The sequence below is a fragment of the Carcharodon carcharias genome, chromosome 8, assembly GCF_017639515.1.
Source record: "Carcharodon carcharias isolate sCarCar2 chromosome 8, sCarCar2.pri, whole genome shotgun sequence".
In the NCBI taxonomy this organism is placed as follows: domain Eukaryota; kingdom Metazoa; phylum Chordata; class Chondrichthyes; order Lamniformes; family Lamnidae; genus Carcharodon; species Carcharodon carcharias.
Window position 1 is genome coordinate 69,837,339 of NC_054474.1, and position 20,869 is coordinate 69,858,207.

The 20,869-nt window shown below is 43.3% G+C and overlaps 1 protein-coding gene across 2 annotated transcripts in view; it reads right to left on the reverse strand.

Annotated features, from left to right (window-relative positions):
• Nucleotides 1–7,252: 7,252 nt before the first annotated feature.
• The window catches only part of LOC121281182 (rab11 family-interacting protein 2-like), a 28,594-nt gene continuing 14,977 nt past the window's right edge, over nucleotides 7,253–20,869 (reverse strand). The window contains exon 4 of one of the 2 annotated variants that reach the window (XM_041193939.1): nucleotides 7,253–7,357. In XM_041193939.1, coding sequence (XP_041049873.1) covers nucleotides 7,353–7,357 — 5 coding nt within the window. In that variant the 3' untranslated portion in view covers nucleotides 7,253–7,352. Of the gene's footprint in view, nucleotides 7,840–20,869 lie in introns of both variants that reach the window. The other variant, XM_041193938.1, reaches the window with a different exon arrangement.

Below are 20,869 nucleotides of genomic sequence, written 5' to 3' on the forward strand. Positions count from 1 at the left end.
CTCTGCGCCACAAGACCTCATGCATGACAAATAGCTGCTGAAAAATTACAGTAATATTAAGACCTTCAATTATAATGTTGTCATATTCCAACTGATCAGCAAGCAAATGAGTTAATAGAATTTAAGCAAATATTCTCCAACCCACACTATCTACTTTTATATAAGATGACCTTTAATTGCCTTTTCTTACACTAATGTTTTGTTTAAATAATAACTTATGCCACTTTCAAAAACAGTTCCTCTGACATGTATTCCTTCTTCCGTAACTGAGGTTTTCCACCCACGGTGGTTGACAGGGCCCTCAACCGTGTCCGGCCCATCTCCCGGCCATCCGCCCTCACACCTTCCTCTCCCTCCCAGAACCATGATAGGGTCCCCCTTGTCCTCACTTATCACCCCACCAGCCTCTGCATTCAAAGGATCATCCTCCGCCATTTCCACCAACTCCAGCATGGTGCCACTACCAAACACATCTTCCCTTCACCCCCCTGGCGGCATTCCACAGGGATCCACTCCGCAATCACCCCTACACCTCTACCCCCTCCCACAGCACCTTCCCATGCAACCGCAGAAGGTGCAATACCTGCTCCTTTACTTCCCCCCTCCTCACCATCCAAGGGCCCAAACACTCCTTTCAAGTGAAGCAGCATTTCACTTGCACTTCCCTCAATTTAGTCTACTGCATTCACTGCTCCCAATGCGGTTTCCTCTACATTGGAGAGACCAAATGCAGACCGGGTACTTGCTTTGCAGAACACCTTCAGTCTGTCCGCAAGCATGACCCAGACCTCCCTGTCAGTTGCCATTTCAACACACCACCCTGCTCTCAAACCCACATGTCCATCCTTGGCCTGCTGCAATAGTCCAGTGAAGCTCAATGCAAACTGAAGGAACAGTACCTCATCTTCCGACTAGGCACTTTATAGCTTTCTGGACTTAATATTGAGTTCAATAACTTTAGATCATGAACTCTCTCCTCCATCCCTACCCACTTTCCGATCCCCCTTTTTCCAATAATTTATAATTTTTTATACATCTTATTTTGATATATATTTTTCTTTTCCCACCTATTTCCATTATTTTTAAATGTATTTCCATCCATTGTATTATCTCTACCTTTCAGCCTATTTCGATCCCTTCCCCCACCCCACCCCCACTAAGGCTATCTGTCACTTGCTTGTCCTGCTTTCTACCCTTAATGTCATCATTAACACATTCCTCAGCTAATATCACCACCGTTAACACTCCTTTGTCCTTTTGCCTATGACATCTTTGGCGATCTCTTTTTTGCCTCCACCTATCACTGGCCCTCTATCCAGCTCTACCTGTCCCACCCCCCTTCAACCAGCTTATATTCCACCTCATTTCTATATTTCTTAGTTCTGATGAAGAGTCATACAGACTCGAAAAGTTGACTGTGTTCCTCTCTGCAGATGCTGTCAGACCTGCTGAGTTTTTCCAGGTATTTTTGTTTTTGTTTCAGGTTTCCAGCATCCGCAGTATTTTGCTTTTATCTTAATGTTCCTGAATATTTCTTCTGACATTCCTGCTGTATGGCCCTTGCTAATGGAACTTCACCAACACAACTAAGATTTATATAAAAAAGAAAAGGAACGCATACAAGGTACTATGTACGGTTATCCTTTCAATATGCTTAAGGCTAGTTCCATAGGGGAAGAGTCCAACGTACAAAATGCTGAACTATGGTCTTTAAGAGACATATTTTACAGTAAAAGTGGGATTTGGAAGGGTCACCTTTGATAAACTTCTTAAAGAGAACTGCTCTTTAGGATAATGTTGATGTTTGGCTCCTTTTAGTTGTCAATTGTATTAGAATGCAAGGAAAGCAGATAAGGAGGGGCTATTGAAGTTTATCTCCTTGCTATTCTAACTTTTCCAGCCTACCAAATATTTTAACCCCAGTTTACATTTATACTACCCAGCAGACTAGATTACTCAAGACATTTATAATCCTTTGCATGAAGAAATTCTAGTCATAAATTATTTTGCACTGGTTTAAATTTTTGGTTCTATCATCTTGTATAATTTAAAAATAATATTTTTACAAGTTTAGGATATTCTCTTTGGTACAGTGGTGCTTGTCAATCTTTTAAGCAGTCTGAATGTATTATACTTAAATGTGTGCATATCTATAGAATAGTGCAACCTAGGGATGCAATAGGATTGCATAGAATATACAGCAGAGAAATAGGCCATTTGCCCAATAGTCTCCCCTTGTGTGACTTGATCTTGATATTCTTGCCTTTAGCATGTGCCCTCAAGTGTCTCTGAAATCATTTTGAAGGCATTTTGTGAGACCAAATTAGAATCATGAATCTCCTTTATTTCAAGCAAGTAAACATACTGAGCAAGAGTTCTGAACAGGTTCATTTTACTTGATTAATACATGTCTTTTCATAATAATACAAAATAATGAACACAATACTTCCCACATCAGTGGTTTATCTAGCTTGACTAATTGCATTTTCTTTTTGAGCTCAGCCAAAACTTGATTCAGAAGATTTCTGGTTGTAAACCTTATTTCTTGCCTAACCCTCTGTTCATAAACCTGAGAGAAAAATTGTTAACGATACCCCCACCACACAAAACATTGCAGAATTTGTCTTATGTAATCCATTTAATATTTTGTATATTTCAGCTTCAACAAAAGCCCTGTTATGTGAAAGTCTTACTTCATTACGTTCAACACCAACACATCAACTTCCATAGGAACAACAAATGCAGAGGAGAGCCTAAAGTCTTTATCAGCCTTAAGATAAAGGTTAAAAAAAATCCACAGGGAATGCTGTTTGACTCCTCTTCCAGCAGCAATCAATCTTTCTGGCATCAATTGTTTATTTTCTGACATTTAGGCCTCAACAAAAAACATGGATGCCCTCAGTCAGCATAAAAAAACATTGAATGTAACAGTGGTCTGCTGAACAGAATTACCTGAGTAGCCTAGCAATACCTCAGAATGCTGGTTTGAGACAAACACAAGGGAACAAACTGTCATCCCTTCGCAAGGTAACCAATTTCAGGTTAACTTAAATAAGGAAGAAACCCAATGGAACCAACTTCCTCTAACTCCCTACACCGCCTTACACCACCCCAACTCTCTAGCCATAAATCCAGTCACAGAGTACACATTCTTTGACTCTGACCATTTCAACATCTTGGTCGATCATTGATGGCAGAACCAAGTGCTGTACTCTCTGGCAATCCCTCTCAACACTCTCCTTTGAAAATGTTGTCAAAACATGTCCTTTCTCTTAAATCTTGCCCCATGGTTTGCCTATTATTTACCTTCCTTCTCTGCAAAGCCACTTGCAATGTGTTGGGACAAGGCTCAGTTAGTTGGTAGCACTCTTGCTGCTGAGCCAAAAGGTTAAGGGTTCAAGTCCCACTCCAGAAATGCAACCACAAAAATTTAGGCTGTCACAGTGCAGTGCTGAGAAGGGGAAATAGTGTTTGACTAATTTATTATAGTTCTGTGAAAAAGTAACTAGCAATGTGGATAAAGGGGAACGTGTAGATGTGGTGTAGATTTCAGGATAAATTAAATAAGGAGGAAACCCAGTGGAACCAAGTTTCTCCAATTCCCTCCACTGCCTTGCACCACCCCAGCTCTCTAGCTATAAATCTGGTCACACAAATTGACTGCTGTTTCCAAATTATAACAGTGACTACATTTCAAAAGTACTCCATTAACTGTAAAGTGTTTTAGAATGTGCTGAAAAGCTTTATATAAGCACAAATCTCTTTCTTTCATGTACAAAAAAGGCACTTCAAATGCAGGTAGTTATCAAGTACTTCTTAACACACTATTCAAAGCAAGAAACAACACACAGTCTTCTCCTAGGCTTGCTACTTAGAAACCAGCAGAAATGGCTGTGAATTGGTGAGGACCTGGGTTCCAGTAATTATTATGTAATTCCATTGATATTAAAATTAAGGTAACAGTCAAAAGTAATAATAAAGTGGTGTAGGATCAGCAAACTTTAGAGTAAAATACATGCTGTGATGCAAACATACTCAGGTGTTTTGCTCACCTTATTTGTATGGGGAAAGATCAGAATTATTTTCGAGATTCTTTGTTAGGAGACTAAACTCATTCTATTGTTCACAATTGAATGTGCCAGACATGTTCTGTAGAAAGATTGTGTTTGCTATATTTTAAGTTCCTTTTTTAAAAAAGATCTTCCAGTCCATGACCATCCTTCATTGGAAGCAAGGAGGCACTATCCCAGGTTCTCTGGGTTGAGTTGGCTTCAAAGCCTAGTTAATGGTGAATTAACAGAATTAAATCTCTGTGGCAGACTCTGTTATGCACATACCCAATTCTCTGGTACAATGTTGATGATCAAGGAGAAAACTTGACTCGTTGATAGAACCTGTGTGAGAAACTGTGTTTTTTAATATTTTAGGGTATATTGTGTTATTCTGGTAAAGAAGACTGGATGTCTGTGTGTGTGTGAGATTTCACTAAGCTGGGCAAGAGTTTGATAGGAGTCAGGTTGTCTGGGGGTTTGGAAACATGACAAGGATAAGAGGTGTTAAGTTAAGGCACAAGTAAATAGGTTATATCTAATAATTTGCATTATTAGATAAATTGGGAGGTCTTTTGAATATCAATGGGGAGTCAGAGGTTACAAGAAAAATGTTTGGACCTTACAGGAGTTCATAGGTTAACAAGTAGTGGGGATATGATTTTATTGACTCAAAAGTAAAGACACGATGGAAAGATGAAAGATCTTATATTTGGAAGGGTTTGAGTTTCAAAGTGGTGTGTGAGAACAATAAAAAGATGAAAGGGAAAAGGGTATAGTTACTGTGGATAACTGAATTTAACTATTGAGCTAGAGATGGCTGTTAAGCTGGAAATGGTTGGAGCTGTTAAGAAATCTTGGGCTGAAGCAAATTCCCCTGTGGAGTGGAAGAGGGTAAAGATCATGTGGTACACCTTTATTGAAGCCGCAGCAGTTTGCCTTGTGTAATATTACTGGATTTCATATTTAAATATATATAGAGTGTTGCCTGAAAAGTGTTTACTTGTAAGTTTGACCAAGTAGAGAGCTTTGTGGGAATGTTTTGTAAGACCAAACCAAAATTGTGTAACTGTAATCCTGTGTGCTTAAGTTTTCTTTTCTTTTTAAAAGTATAAATTTTATTAACTTTTAAAAACCCAGAAGTATTACTGGACCTCTTACTGCTGACGTCAGTATGCCTTCTCATTATCAGAATACAAAAAAAATTGTTGTGGCCCGTAAGCCAAGTTTCCCTCTGGGATTTGGTTTGCGCAGCAATTAACACCGGCTATGGTCATAACACCTGCCATTTGCTGGGATTCTTCCCACTAGGATTAATATTGCTCCATACCCAGACAGCTGCATGATTTTGATTGGTTAAGTGCCATCAGTCTCTCTTTACATACTTGGAGGTCTCTAAGCTTTGGCCCTTACCAACCCACAATCATTTTTCTGGCTTAATTCAATGGGAAGAGTATGCTTTTTTTTATTCATTTTAGGAAGTGAGTGGCACTGGCAAAATTGTTGCCCGTCCCGAATTGTCTTCGAGAAGATGGTAGTGAGCTGCCTTCTTGAACCACTGCAGTCCATGTGGTGTAGGCACACTCACAATGCTGTTAGGAAGGGAGCTCCAGGATTTTGACCCAGTGACAGTGAAGGAATGGTTTTATAGTTCCAAGTTAGGATGGTGAGTGACTTGGAGGAGAACTTGCAGGTAGTGGTGTTCCCATGCATCTGCTACATTAGTCCATCTAGGTGGTTCAGGTTGCTGCTTTGGAAGGTGCTGCTGAAGGAGCCTTGGTGAGTTGCTACAATGCATCTTGCAGATAACACACACTACTGCTGCTGTGAGTTGGAGGTGGAGGGAGTAAATGGTTAAGGTGACGGATGGTGTGCCAATCAAGCCAGCTTTGTCCTGGTTGGTGTTGAGCTCCTTGAATGTTGTTGGAGCCACACATATCCAGGCAAGTGGAGTATTTCATCACATCCCAACTTGTGCCTTATTAATGGACAGATTCTGGGGAATCAGGAGGTGAGTTTCTCACTGCAGAATTCCCAACCTCTGACCTGCTATTGTAGCTGCCACAATATTTATATAACTAAGTTTCTGGTCAGGGGTAATACAAATATTATTTGCCACTCATCAGCCAAAGCCTGAATACTGTCCAGGTTTTGCTGCATGTAGGCACAGACTACATCAGTATCTGAGAAGTTGCAAATGGTACTGAAAACTGCAAACATCAGTGGACATCCCCAATTCTGACCATATGATGGAAGATAGCTCATTGTTGAAGCAACTGAAGAAAGAAGGGCCTAGGACACTGCCCTGAGGAACTCTTGCAGTGATATCCTGGGGCTGAGTTGATTGGCCACCATTAACTACAACCACCATCCTTTGTGTTAAGAATGACTCCATCCAGTGGAGATGTTTCCCCAATTCCCATTGACTTCAATTTTGCTAGGGTTCCTCGATGCCAAACACGGCCAAATGCTTTGATGTCAAGTGCAGTCACTATCACCTCACCATGTGCATCTATTATCAAGCAATGGAAACATCAGTTATATGAATTTTTCTGTGCTCATTTTGGAAAGTTTTGAGAATGGTAATGGTTTTTCACATGTACATCTTGTGTGACAGAAGCCTCCACTCTACTACTAATCATCACTCTGCTGATGTGCGATTCTGAACTTTCAGAACAAGGAGAAAATTATAGGTAGGATGTCATCAACATCGCAGATTGTGTTGCAGTTGCTGTTTTTCAATTTTTCACCAGGTATTGGGCACAAAAATTATTAATTTTTGATGAGTGACACTGATATACCATTTACCAAAATGCATTGCTGAAGACAGCAGTATCACTCCCTCTTAATTGTGAAAACACGCAAAACTGAGAGCTGGCTTTCTCCAAAGACCCAACAGCATGCAGTTTAGAACATTTGGCAGAAGATTTTGTGAGTAAGCAACATTTTTCACATTTTAAGGCAGCAGATGGTCCTGAGGATCCCCTTTAAGAAAAGCTAACAAATTCCAAATAAACTTAAGTCAGAGCCCAAACTGTGCCAACTTTGGATTGATTTCAGACTCAAGTGTGCTTTGCTATCCTAGATTTGCACTGATCTCACCATTTGCATCAAATTTTTCAATATTGTCATATGACTATACTAGAAAAAGAGACAGACATGGGCACGCCTTCACTTTATTGAACACATCTAAAGAAAGGTTCATGCAGGTGTTCTTTCACAAGCATGCTGTAGATCCCAAAGTGACTTGAATAGTGTGCAGTATGGTATGTTCAAAGTTAAAGCTGTCACCTGCTTCTTGAGTTAACCTGACGAAAACAATGAGTGCAACAAGTTGGAGGATTTGCTTTCCATTCCTTGAATGAAACATCCCGACCCAGACCAGCTATTACAAAAGATGTTAACCTTGGGATATCATCAATGCGGTGGGGACTTTTAGGTTCCAATGGAGAGTTATAAGCTGAAACATAGGGTCTGCCAGTTTCCTGTTGTAGCTCATGTGCATCAGCTGCACATTCTGGTAAAATGTTACGGTCAATGTTGTTAGGATTTAGCTTTAGAACAGTTGCTTCCTCCAGTTTCAGAGCTGTCATTTTGTCTGGCTTAATTTGGCTTTCATTTTCTGCAAGGGCATCTATCTTATTTAAATGCATCTTAGGGTGTTCATCATCTCCAGAGTTTTTGTGGAAACTGTGGAAAAGGTGAGAGAGAACCTCAGCTCCAGTTTGCTTGTCCATCTCTGGTTGATTAAATGTTGGAATAGTTTCAGCCCTGGAGTCCATTTGTGCTACTGTGTAGTGAAAACAAAAGATGTTTAAATATAAAACACTTAAAATACTACCCTATTCTAGGGGTTCATGCGGACAGCATTGACAAATGCCAAGATCTCCATCCCAAATATTTAAAAACAACTTTTATGGGTTTGAGTGGAGCCATAAGAGTTTCAAAGTAGCACAAGGCATCTTGTCAACTTGTGCTTAAGGAGGAATAATTTGATTTTCTTACCATGAACATTTTCATACCATTCGGTTTCTCCAGCTGGGAAGGGAGCTTGGAAACATGCTCCCAAGCCTCTGCTGATGTTAACAAGGGCAATTAGAGTGAGGACTGCTGCTCTTCAAATGTTACTTTCTTCCTCTGGAGGAAGCATCTGACCATTATTTGGCATTTTAATATGGCCAAAATCTGAGAGGTCAGTCTGCTGATATTCCACCTCAGTGAAATAATCTCTTCCAGGTTCAAAATACAGCAAAATAGAGGGAAGAATTTTCCGGTCGGTGAGCGGGGGCAGGGCCTGCTCGTCGATGCGTAAAATGACGCGAGGTGATGTCGGGCGGACGTCCCGATGTCACCACGCGTCATTTAGATTATCAGTTTGGCGGGTGCGCAGCCACATTGGCTGAGCACCTGCCGAACTGTCAAAGGCCTATTAAGGCCATTAAGAAAGTAATTAAAGTTGTTAAGAATGCTGCCCGTCCAACCTTAAGGTTGGCAGGCAGGCGAAAAGCCCAGACGGCCTTCATATTTTTCATGAAACCTCATCCATGGGCGGGATGAGGTCTCATGAAGGGTTTATTAATAAAATAAAACTTTTTGAAAAAATTAATGGACATGTCCCAGGTCATGTGACAGTTTCACATGAGGGAACGTGTCCTTAAATTTTTTTCTTAAGTTTTTCAGAGCTTAAACATGCGCGAAAGAGTGCGGGCTCCAACTCAGGGAATCCCCCCTTGCCCACAGCGCTTCCAGGTGTGCATCACACTGGGCAGGCCTTAATTGGCCTGCCCACATAAAATGGCAACATGCACCTGATCGGGGGTGCCGATCAGGTTCACACTCACTCTCACACAACGCCCCTGATGGGGGTGAAAATTCAGCCTGGAGAAACAAAAGACCCATTGCTCATTGCAACCTGCTAGATGAAACAAGGAATTTTCATTGGAACATCCCAGGAAATTTTCTGGTCTCGAGTAACAAAATGGGTTAAGTGTTGTCCATTTGTTGTTGAATTGTCTTTCAGGTATTTGAGATCCATATTGTGTGAGCTCCATATTGCGCCAGGTTATATTAGATCACCAAAGAGTAACGGATGGAGACAGGAAATTGTTTGGCAGTATTCCTTAAACAAAAACAAAAACAGAATTACCTGGAAAAACTCAGCAGGTCTGGCAGTGTTATTGTGTTAAAGTGTTATTGTTCAAATTTAAGAGGCTTGGCTACAACAAAATAAAGACAAAAATTATTCGCGCATTGGCCAAGTTTTTAAGTACTTCAAGCTTGAATTTCAGCCTTTACTAATTGTACAGTCATTCATGGCATCCTCCCTAAAAATTGCAGTTCAGCATGCCTGGAAAGAGGTGCTGGCTTCAGTCACTGTTCTGTGCACAAATCACACGTGGGAACTGAGGTGGAAGAAGAGGAATACCTTAAGAAAGCTGCCAAAATAAAGATGCCTTTCAATACTATTTAGCAGACCAAGTATGTAAACATTTGTTAAGGCCCCAAGGAAACCCTCATAATTCTGATCATACCCATCTATCCCAAGATTCTAAAGGAAGTAGGTTAACATTGCAGATGCCCTAACTATAATCTTCCAAAGTTTTCTTGATTTAGAAACTTTTCCTTTTTAGATTGGAAAATTGTGCATGTTCCTCTGCTTTTTAAGAAAGGTGAGAGTAAAACAAGGAAATTATAGACTATTTAGCCTAACATCTGTTGTCAGGAAATTACAAGAGACTATAAGCACAGGGTGACAGAACGCCTTGGAAATTTTCAACTGATCAGAGAGAGCCAGCATGAACTTGTAAACAGTAGGTCATGACTAACAAACCTGATTGAATTTTTTGAACAGGTGTCTAAAGTAGTGAAATGTCTATGGATGTTCTTTATGTTGACTTTCAGAAGACATTTTTTAAAGCAGTGGTTTTCAAAGTGTGGTGTATGAGGGTCCTCCAGATGGTTCGTGGGCAGATCCAAAAATGCAAACCAAGGCCATACAAGGAAACAGGCCAGAGCCCTCATTCCCACCACTTGTGTGACGTTAAAAAACCAGACCAGTTCCCATGTAGACAGTATGAGTCATGATAAGCATGAGTAACAGAAGTACACCTTTATAAGCAAGATTTATGTTACTGGTGATTTTGTTTAATATAGATGTAAGTTATTAACTTCTCAAAAAAATTTATGGGGCAGGATTTTCCCCCTGTTGGGGTAAAAGTGGAAGTGCGGGCACGCACAGGCGCATTCCGATCGGGGGCGTGCCATTTTACGTGGGCGGGCAATTAAGACCCACCCAGCATGACGTCCACACGGAAGCACTATGCACTCCCTGTGCAGGCGGGGGGAATCCCTAAACCCAAGTGTGCGCTCTTTCGTGCATGTGCATGAAAGGGTGCACTAATCTCCCTGAGGCTAAGTGCTGCTTCAGGGAGATCATCTTTACTGTCAAAAACATTAAAAATAGAAAAAAAAAATTTCCCTGACATGTATCCTCATTTGACACAGTCACATGAGGATACATGTCAGGGAAATTTTTTTTTTCTATTTTTCATCCCGCCCGTGGATGAGGTTTCATGCTTTTTCTGAAGCCCACCAGGGCTCCTGGCCTACCTGCCAACCTTAAGGTTGAATGGGCAGGTCCATTAATTACTTCAATGACTCTGTCAATGGCCTCAATTGGCCATTGACAGGTCGGCAGGCGCACAACTGATTTTGCTGAGCCGCCGCCTACCTCAAAATTTAAATGGGGCACGGTGACGTCGGGAGTTCCGACCGAAGTCACCGCACGTTATTTTACGCGTTGGCGAGCGGGCCCCACCCTCCAACAGGAAAATCCTGCCCATAGTGATCATTTTATAATCTATCAGAATGTTTCAAACAAATGTGTTATCTTGTGGTATTAATGTTTATAATATGAAAATGTCTATTGTTTTGTTTTTGGCATTAATTAATTTACTTATATCTAATTTAAAAGATTAATGTACGTAAATTTATTACATTTAGTAGCAAAAAAGCAGCTAAATATTTATAGTTCCCATGAATTCTGATGAGTTTCTTTGTAGTGGCAAGTGAAAGCAGGTGGGGTAGATGGTCCACGGAGTCTTTTGCTCTGCCAAAAGTGGTCTGCATATAAAAAAGTATTAGAAACATAGTATTAAGGCCCCTCGTAAGAGACTGTTGAAACCCATGGAATTGAAAATAAATTATTGACCTGGTTAGGACATTGGTTGAGTGATAGGGGAATATAGGTATTCTAATCGTTAAGATGTGACTAGTGGTGTCCCACAAGGATCTGCGATGGGACCTCAGCTGTTGACCGTGTTTATTAACAACTTAGAGGATAGAAAGTTACATAGTAAAATCTGGCAATTGCAGCCTCTGTGTCATGGGTTACAAAGAGGTATAGACACATCAAGTGAGTGGGCAACAAGGTGGCAGATGGCAAATAATATGGGCAAGTGTGAGGTTATTTATTTTGGTAATAAGAATAGAAAAGCTAAATATATTTTAAAAGGCATGAAACTTCAAAATGTTAATTTTCAAAAGGACTTGGGTATACTCGTACAATTAATACAAAGTTCCAATGAAGAGTCATATTGGACTTGAAACATTAACTCTATTTCTCTCTCCACAGATGCTACCAGATCTGCTGAGTATTTGCACTACTTTGTTTTTATTTCAGATCTCTAGCATCCACAGTATTTTGTTATTACAGAAAGTTAGCATGCAGGCACAGTAATCAATTAGCCAAACATAAAAGTAAGGATGTTATGCTTCAGTTGTACAAGGCATTGGTGAGACTGCACCTTTAATACTGTGTGCAGTTTTAGTCTCCTTATTTAAGAAAGGATGTAAATGCATTGGAGGCGGTTCAAAGGAGATTTACCAGATTGATACCTGGAATGACTGGGCTCCACCCCCGCTCCCCGAGGCGTAAAATGACACACGGTGATGTCGGGCGTGCGTCCTGACGTCATTGCGTTTCATTCAGATGTTCAGTTCAGCAGGCTCGCACCCGAGTCAGCTGCGTGCCTACCAAACTGTCAGACTTATTAAGGCCAGTTAACTATTAATTAAAACAATAAACAGAGCTGCCCATCCAACCTTAAGATTGGTGGGCAGGCGAAAAGCCCAGGCAGCCTTTACAATTCTCATGGAACCTCATCCACGGGTGGGATGAGGTTTCATGAAGATTTTTAAAGGTTTGAAAAATTTCTAAATAAAATTCATAGAAATGTCCCAGCTCATGTGACAGTTTCACATGAGGGGACATGCTCGAAATGTTTTTTTTTAAATCTCCTTTATTAAAATTTTTTAAACTTAAACTAATCTCCCTGAGGCAACTCTGTGCCTCGGGGAGATTTCTGCATGCGAAAGAGCGCAGGCCCCGATTCAGGCATCCCCTCATTACCTGCACTGGGAGCGCTCAGCACTTCTGGGTGTGCAGCACACTTCCCGGGCCTGAATTGGCCCACCCACATAAAATGGCAGCGCCCAGCCGATCGTGGGCAACAATTGGCTGCATGCACACCTGCGCCCACACAACCCCCCCAACGGGAAGAAAATTCTCCCCAGTGGGTTATCTTATGAGGAAAGGTTGGACAGACTGGACTTATTTCCACTGGAGTTTAGAAGAGTGCGAGGTGGCTTGATTGATGTATATAAGATCCTGAATGGCCTTGACAAGGTGGACATCAGTCCAGGACTAGGGGGCACTATTTTAAAATTAGGGGTGGCCCTTTTTGGACAGAGATGAGGAGAATTTTTTTCTCAGAGGGTTGAGACACTTTGGAATGCTCTGCCTCAGAAGGTGGTGGAGGCGAAGTCTTTGAATATTTTTTAAGGCAGAGGTAGATAGATTCTTGCAAGGCAAGAGAATCAAAGGTTATCAGGGTTAGATGAGAACGTGGAAATCAAAACAAAAAATGATCAGCCATGATCTTACTGAATGGTGAAGCAGGCTCGAGGGGCTGAATGGTCTACTCCTGCTCCTATTTTTTTATGTTCTTCTGTAAGGCAAAGGACATGTTGCCCCTTTATTGCAAGGATTAGAGTACAAGAATAAAGAGATCTCTGGTGACACCTCATCTGAATACTGTGTGCAGTTTTGGACTCCATGGATTGAATTTTATGCAAGTGCCGGGGTCTGCGACCCCAATATAAAAGTTGGGGGTAACCCTGCCTCCGCTGGCATTCAGGCTTTAGCCGCCTTGAGCCAGCTCTTCTGCTTCCATGGGGGAGGAAGTCCCACCTTGGATAGCCGTCGGCCTATCAGAGGGCCGGCAACTCTCGTCCCAACAACACCACTGAAGCTGGTAGGTCTCATCAGGCAGGGTGGGGGGAATACTGTGGGGAGGGGAAAGCTGAAGAGAAGCCCATCCCCCCCCTTGCCTGGCCACTAGTCTGCTACGTTTCTCCTGGCGAGCCTTGTCACTTTGTCACTGCCCTCCCTGCCACTGATAAAATCCCAGCAGCAGTGGGAGGAGGCCTATAAGTGGTCATTAATTGGCCACACAAGGACCTCAAATGACTCTCAGGCTGGCCAAAGTCTCCTCTGTTGCAAGTAAAATTGCAGCAGGCACAGATGAACACCATTGACCTGGCACCTAATTTTACAGCATCCCACCCTTCCCCCCACCACCTGCCATCCCATACCCGAGCCATAAAATTCCAGCCACATTGAAGGGAGAACATATTGGCATTGGAACTAGTGCAGTGAAGGTTTACTAGATTGGTTCCTGGGATGAGAGGTTGAGAGGCTAAGCAACTTGAATGTAAAAACTCTGGAGTCTAGAAGAATGAGAAGTGATCTTGTTGAAAACATACAAGTTTCTGAAGGAGCTTAATAGAGTAGACACTGAGGTTGTTTCTCCTGGCTGGACAATCTAGAACACAGGGCACAGTCTCAGGGTAAGGGATCAATCATTTAGGGCTGAGATGAGGAGAAATTCCTCATTCAAATGATTGTGAATCTTTGGAATTCTTTACCCCAGGGGGTTGTGGATGCTACATCGTTGAATATATTTAAGGCTGAGATGGACAGATTTTTGGTGTCTCAGGGAATCAAGGAATATGGGGAGCAGGTAGGAAAGTGAAGTTGATACCAAGGATCAGCAATAACCATTTTAAATAGTGGAGCAGGCCGAGGTTTATTTTCCTTTTTCTTATGTTTCTATGTTCCTATGGTAATGAATTGTGAATTTCACATTTTCACCACTTTCTGGGTAAAGAAGTTTCTTCTGAATTCCTTATTTGATTTTACATTGAAGGTTTTCAGTTTTTTTCTTTCCCAAATACCGAATGGACACAGAGAGGGGGCAGAATTTAATGGGTGGCAGGGTTTCTTGCGTAGGTATCCATGCAGCTTAGCAAGAACTTGAGTGATGAAGTAGTGTGTACATATGGAAACTGAAGCTGCATTTTCGAATGATGTCACCAAGGGACAGAATTTAGATGAAATAGGACGGGGCCAAGGATTGATCCTTGGCAGACACCAGAGATCACTGTGCGTGACCAGAAGAGAAGCCACTGCATGTGGTAATGAATAACTAAAAGGGAACCAAAAGAGTGCAGTCCTACCCAGTTGGACGATAGTGGTGAGGCATTGGAGGAGAATTGTGGAGAGGCAAGAATTGTGTAGTCAACCGTTTCAAAGGCTCCAGAGAGGTTGAGATGGATGTGCAGGGAAAATTTAGCTTGTCACAGTCACATAGAATGGGTGCAATTTAATGGAGCTACAGTGGACAAGATGTGTCTGACTCTCAGCGATAGGAAAAGTGTTCCACTTGTATGAAGGGCCAGGCATGGGAAACCCACCTGCTGGCAGCTGGATGTCAATTAAGCTCATTAATGAGTTATTTGAGAGCAATTATTCCCCAATCCCACTGAGATTTAATGGTAGTTCAAAGATTTGTTTGGACTTGCACAAATCTCCTGTGCCTCAGAGTGTCATCCAGCAAACCCAGGGTTTGGAGTGGCCTACCAGAGGGAGGGGTCCCTTGTTCATAGGCACTCAAGGACTAATCGAGGGACCTAGCATTGGGAAGGGGGGTAGCTACAGAAAGCAACCCCCCTCGCCTTCCATCCAACACCGCTAACCGCTTCATTGACAAACCTTCCTCTCAACTCCCATCCTGCCTGTTATCTCTCTCCAGGGATCCAGCGATGATCCCTGGTAAAGGCCTCACTGTATTACTAGCAGTGTCCAGTGGTGTTGCTGGTAATGGAGAGCTGCCAACATCTGATTGTCCTGCAGCTCTCAGAGTCGGGATTTCCATCCTATTGGGGACTTGTTCCACTGGGAGATCTGACACCGCCCAGATAAGTGTCTGATTGCACTGCCAATAGCATTGGGTTTCTCGTAGAAAGATGACACTGGGCTCCCACAGGTTCTCCAACCAGGTTGCAGGACCTCAATCAACTCAAGTAAATTCCACCTGATTTCATTTGTTACTTTGAGAGCCATTTCGGTACTGTTGCAAGTCTGAAAACCTGATTGGAGGAATTGAGATGTGAGCTCCCAGAAATATGGATTTGGGAGGAAAGTACACATTCAAGGTATTTGCAGAGAGAAACATCACAGTCAGTATCCTGTGACACAAGTTCTGTCAGACAGCTATTCTAACATTTGGCTTTTTTCCTATCATTGTAAGCCTAGAATAGTAGCCTGCATATGATGCCAGTGGTCAAGGACAAAGAGTATTTCAAAGCACCCAATGTTTGGTGAAGTGCCTTTGTGCATTGTTGCTTGTCATAGTCATGTGACCTCCAAAGGCTTGAGAGCAGAGGCCATTTCATCTACCCCTTAGAACATGGTGTCAGGAGTGTGCAGCTGAAATCAAGTGGATTTTGATAGCTGTAAGAGAGTCAGCTGCTGTAAAAAAAAAAAACAACAGAATAATTAAAACTTCAGTCTGCAATTATGCATAGGACATTGGTCACTGAGTAAGTCAGTATGGCTTTGATTATTCCGGTATCTGTTACTATGGCAATGAAAGCAGATTTTAAAATAAATTTGGAAATTCTTCCAGTCTCAATAGCAACACAAATTGCCACAGAGTGGCATGCACTCATTTGATAATGGGTTGGATGCATATCACAGAGTGAAAGCAGCAGTTTTCTGACTACGTTCTGGACATAATTTGGGAGTTACAGATGGTTGCGCATGCCTTTTGGCATTTCTACTGCTCCAGAGGAATATCAATGCAGATAGCATGAAATAGTCAATGATCTTCAAGAATGGAAGTGACTGTGGATTATCTGCTAGTCTATGGATGTGGTGATATGATGAAAGAAGCCATCACAGACCATAATCAGAATCTAGTGAGACCGTTAGAGAGAGCTTGCCAAATGAACCTGAAACTGAACAAGAAAAAGCCTAAATCGAAGATGACTGAAGTCAAGTACATAGGCGAAAGGAGTTTGCCCTGTGCAAGCTGTAGCAGAAATACGGCAAACAACAGATGTTAAGGCGGTGCAACAATTTGTTGGATTTGTACACTACCTAGCAAAGTTCTTGCCCAATTTGTCATCAGAGTGTGAACCTCTATGCAAGCAAAGCTATTGGGGCATAGAACACGAAGTAAGTTTCACTCACATCAAATTAGTGATGACAACACTACTGCTCAGGTACTACAATGTTAACGATGAAGTTAACCATGATGTTAGCGAGGCAGGACTTGTAGCAACCTTCAAACAGGAAGGGCAAGCAGTTGTGTTTGCATCCAGAGTTAACACAAGCTGAACAACACTATGCACAGATTGAGAATGAGTGCCCAGTTATTGTCTTTGCTTGTGAGGATTTTAATCAGTACCTGTTTGGGAGAGACAAAATGATGCAGAGTCTGACCACAAGCCTCTTCAAAGCATCCTTCTCAAACTACTTCTATCCACTCCAAAGCATCTGTAAAGGATGTTACTTTGTTTGCAGAAATATGTAATAAATTAACTCCTCAATGCCAAAAGGTGTAAGACTTGGTTTTTAAAATTTCTGCCACCTGTGAAGGTTGACATGGTTTACAGAGATCAGCTAAAATTTAAAAGTCACTTCACCATGTTGCTATAAAAGGGTATTGTACATACAAAGCTGAAGCGATTGTCCAAAATGGTACCGTGTACAAAGGAACTAGTGTTATCAACCCCAAGGAGATGAGAAAACGATAATGAAGCACATCCATGCAAGCCATCAAGGAATCGATTCTGGTTTGAACAAGGCAAGAGAAGTGCTCAATGAGGTCAAGGGCCATATCAACCAGTGCGGTGCTTGTAATGAATATCAAGCTAAGCAGCTAACAAGCTACTCATGACATCACAGACAGACCACGGATGAAACTTAGAGTAGGTCTCTCCACTTTCACTGGAATTGATCATCTCGTCACCATTGACTGATTACTGGGAGTCAGACATGCTGACATCATCGTCAACCAGTGAGATTGTAGAATGCCTGAAAGCATACTTCAGTCGCTAGGGCATTCCTGACATTGTGATGAATGACAATGGCCCACAGATCAGAAGTGGAGAATTCAGGCGCTTCATAATTGATTGGGAAATTTAGCACTACACATCATCTCCACACTATTCCCAACCAAATGGACAGGCTGAGGCAGCTGTGAAAATTGCTAAATGGATCATCAAAAAATAAGAGTATATCAGCACAGATGTGTACAAGGCAATGCTAGAATGGAGAAACAAATCTACTAAAGATATGGAAAGCAGTCCAGTTAAGGGACTAATGTCATGGCGCACCCAAACTGCTCTTCCAATATCCAAGAATCTACTGAAGCCAGGAGTGAATGACAAAATCAAAGTGAAACACCAGAAAGCAAAATTTCACTTTGATAAAGTTGCTAAATCATCAGCAGAGTTGACAATTAGAGAGCCAGTCAAAATGCAAACATTCAACACGCTGAACAAAAGTCAGCCCACTTGGCAACTAGGGATCTATGTAGGGAAGTTATCACCTCAATCATATGTGAAAATGAATGATCAGATTTATCATTGTATCTGCAGACATATACATAAAACTGGAGAAGCTGCTCCTTCACAACAGACAGCTGATGAGGAAGATGTGAGTTCATTAACTGCACAAGGAATTGAATGGCCTCTGGGACCCCCAACAAAGGTAACGGATCAGCAGCAGCAATTATCACAGCAGCAACACTCACCACAGCAGTGACATTCCCCAGAGTGGCAACACCAACCCAGCTGATGACAGGCGAACAGCCAATAACAACCAGTACGTGTACCATTAGGAGACCTGAACACTTTAAAGATTGTGTGCAATGCGTGTGTAGGGACAGATGAAAGTGGGTCAGACTAGAATGAACATATGGGCCAGAATTTTCTCGTCGGCATGCAGGGTTTGGCCCCACAAACCAATGTGCAAAATGATGTGTGATGTCAGGCGAGCATCCTGCATCACCGTGCGCCATCACAATATTTCAGAGGGCGGGCACGCGTTGATCTCCGATGCGTGCCCGTCATTAATTAACAGGCCATTTAAGTCCCTTGAGGCAGCAACTAACACCAATTTTTCAGGGCCTGTGCAACCTTCAGGTCATCGCACGGGTGCAAAGGGCAGGTCACATTTTTATAAACCTCATCCATGAGCGGGATAACAGGGGTGTGTGGGGCCATGACCCTTTATTTGTCAGACATTTAATGCTTAAAGTTACTGATACTTGCCTGTGAGAGCAGGAATACTTCAAAACTCTTCACAGCTGCTTGGACAGGGGTAACAGGCTTCAGGTCAGGACTCTGGAGTGAACATCATTTCTGGGGCCTTGCTGGTTTCAGGAAGCCTTCCCTCAGCCTCGGAATGGGAGTTGTGCTCTCCACTGGAAGCACCTCCTCTGAGGAGGAAGGGAGGGCCAGAAGGGGGAGGAGGCCAGGAGTGCACATTCAGCCTCCAGGGGAGCCACCTTTGGGAGGAGAGGTGCAGGCAAAAGGGGTGCAGGGCCAACAGGAAGTCCAAGGCGGAAGGGGCCACAGAGGACGCCACTATACTGCTGCCAGGGTTTACAGATGGTGAAGCAGCTACCTCAATACGTCTGAGGTGCAGTGCCGAAGGGAGACTCCCTCCCTCAAGGGAGACAGTGACCTCTATCTGTCAGATGATAGGCCCTGGGATCTGCACCAACTGTGTTCGTGGGCACCCCATGCCAGTGGCATTGAAGGTCACGGCTGCCCGTGTGTGATCACAAGATGCAGATTCTACAAGTCTGTGCAAGGTACCCAGGCAGCTCCCATGATGATTACATCCTCAGACACTCCCAGGTGTCGAGGGTTTTTGGTGCTCCAGCCCAGCTGGATGGATGGCTGCTGGGCGACAAGGGCTATCACCTCAAAAGGTAGCTCATAACACCCCTCTGCTATCCAAGAACAGAGGCTGAGCAGTGTTACAAAGGAGCCATGCCTCCACAAGGGCTGTGGCGGAGAGAACCATCAGTCTTCTCAAGATGCGCTTCCGATGCCTGGACCATTCGGGGGCGCATGCCAATACCCCCCAGATCGTGTGTCGCTGACGGTAATTGCATGCTGCGCTCTCCACAATCTGGCGCTAGAAAGGGGAGATGTAGTGGAGGATGAAGATATTGATGCAGTCGCTCTGGCTGCAAACGATGAATCCAATAGTGAGTCCGAGGATGAGCACACACAGAACGCTGAGGGGGTAGACACTGACCCAGGCATCCTCCAGGGAGGCAGGGACACCCGGGAGGCTTTAATCCAACAAACCCACCACAGATGGACCTCCAACACAAGCCAGGACTGCAGGCTCCATACTCGATATCTAAGAGCAAAATCTGCCTGGGTAGGAACATTAGCTATGTGCCTTGTCAATAACAAACAATGACAAACAAGTCACTCATAACATCATGGGTTCCCGTCCACCTGCAGAAGTAAGGAATCACCCTGAGCCATGCTCACATATCAAAATTTAATGAATTAACAAAATGGAGCAGAAAATAAAATGAATGCAAAGGTGTTACTCATCACACCAACTTGTCATCAGCTAATAGCAGGGCAACATAAAACCATCAGTGAGAAGCCTGTGGTGTGCCTTAAGTTTACATTTCCGGGTGCTACGTCTAAGTACTCCCCCCTTGCTGGCACTGGCATCTGAGACAGCCTGCTCACTGTGCTGTCCTGTTGACCTCAATAACCTTGGCAGGTGTCCTCTGGCCCGTGGAGCCTTTGATGGCCCCGCCTGGGAGGGAGCAGCCAGTTCCACGGCTGGCATCTCCCCAGTTGCTGCAGCCTCATCGGATCTCAGTCACTGGCAGAGGGGCAGAACAGCTGCTACCCTCATCCAAAGCGCCCTGAGAGGAGCCCATAGAGACGACAGGCAGCTCCTGCGCCGACATGAGGTCACTTTGGACCTTCCTGCTCACCAATGATGAATGGGCACTGAGCTGGGAGACTTGGTGCCCAATCCATCTCCCACACAGGCACTGACCAGCTGAGGTCAATGCCACTGTGAGGGCTTGCAGGTCTGAGCGCATCCCCAGGAGGTCCTGATTGTTCTTCTGGAGGAGCCTCTGCGCGAGACTCGCCACCCTCTCCATGGAGGAAGCATGGTGCTTGGCCTTGAGGCTCACTGCATCAGTGATGCTCTGTGTGGATTCTTCCAGCACAGTCACCATGCCATGCATTGCCTCATGTATCTCCGCCAGATCCTCCCGCATACCCTGCTGGACCTCCAGCATCTGCTGCCTCACAGACGACTCCAGAGGCACATCATCAGCCACCAACTGAGCAGCCTGGTCCCCAGCTTCCTCCAAATGCACTCTGTCTCCGCCCGCATCTCAAGCGAGTGTGAAGCG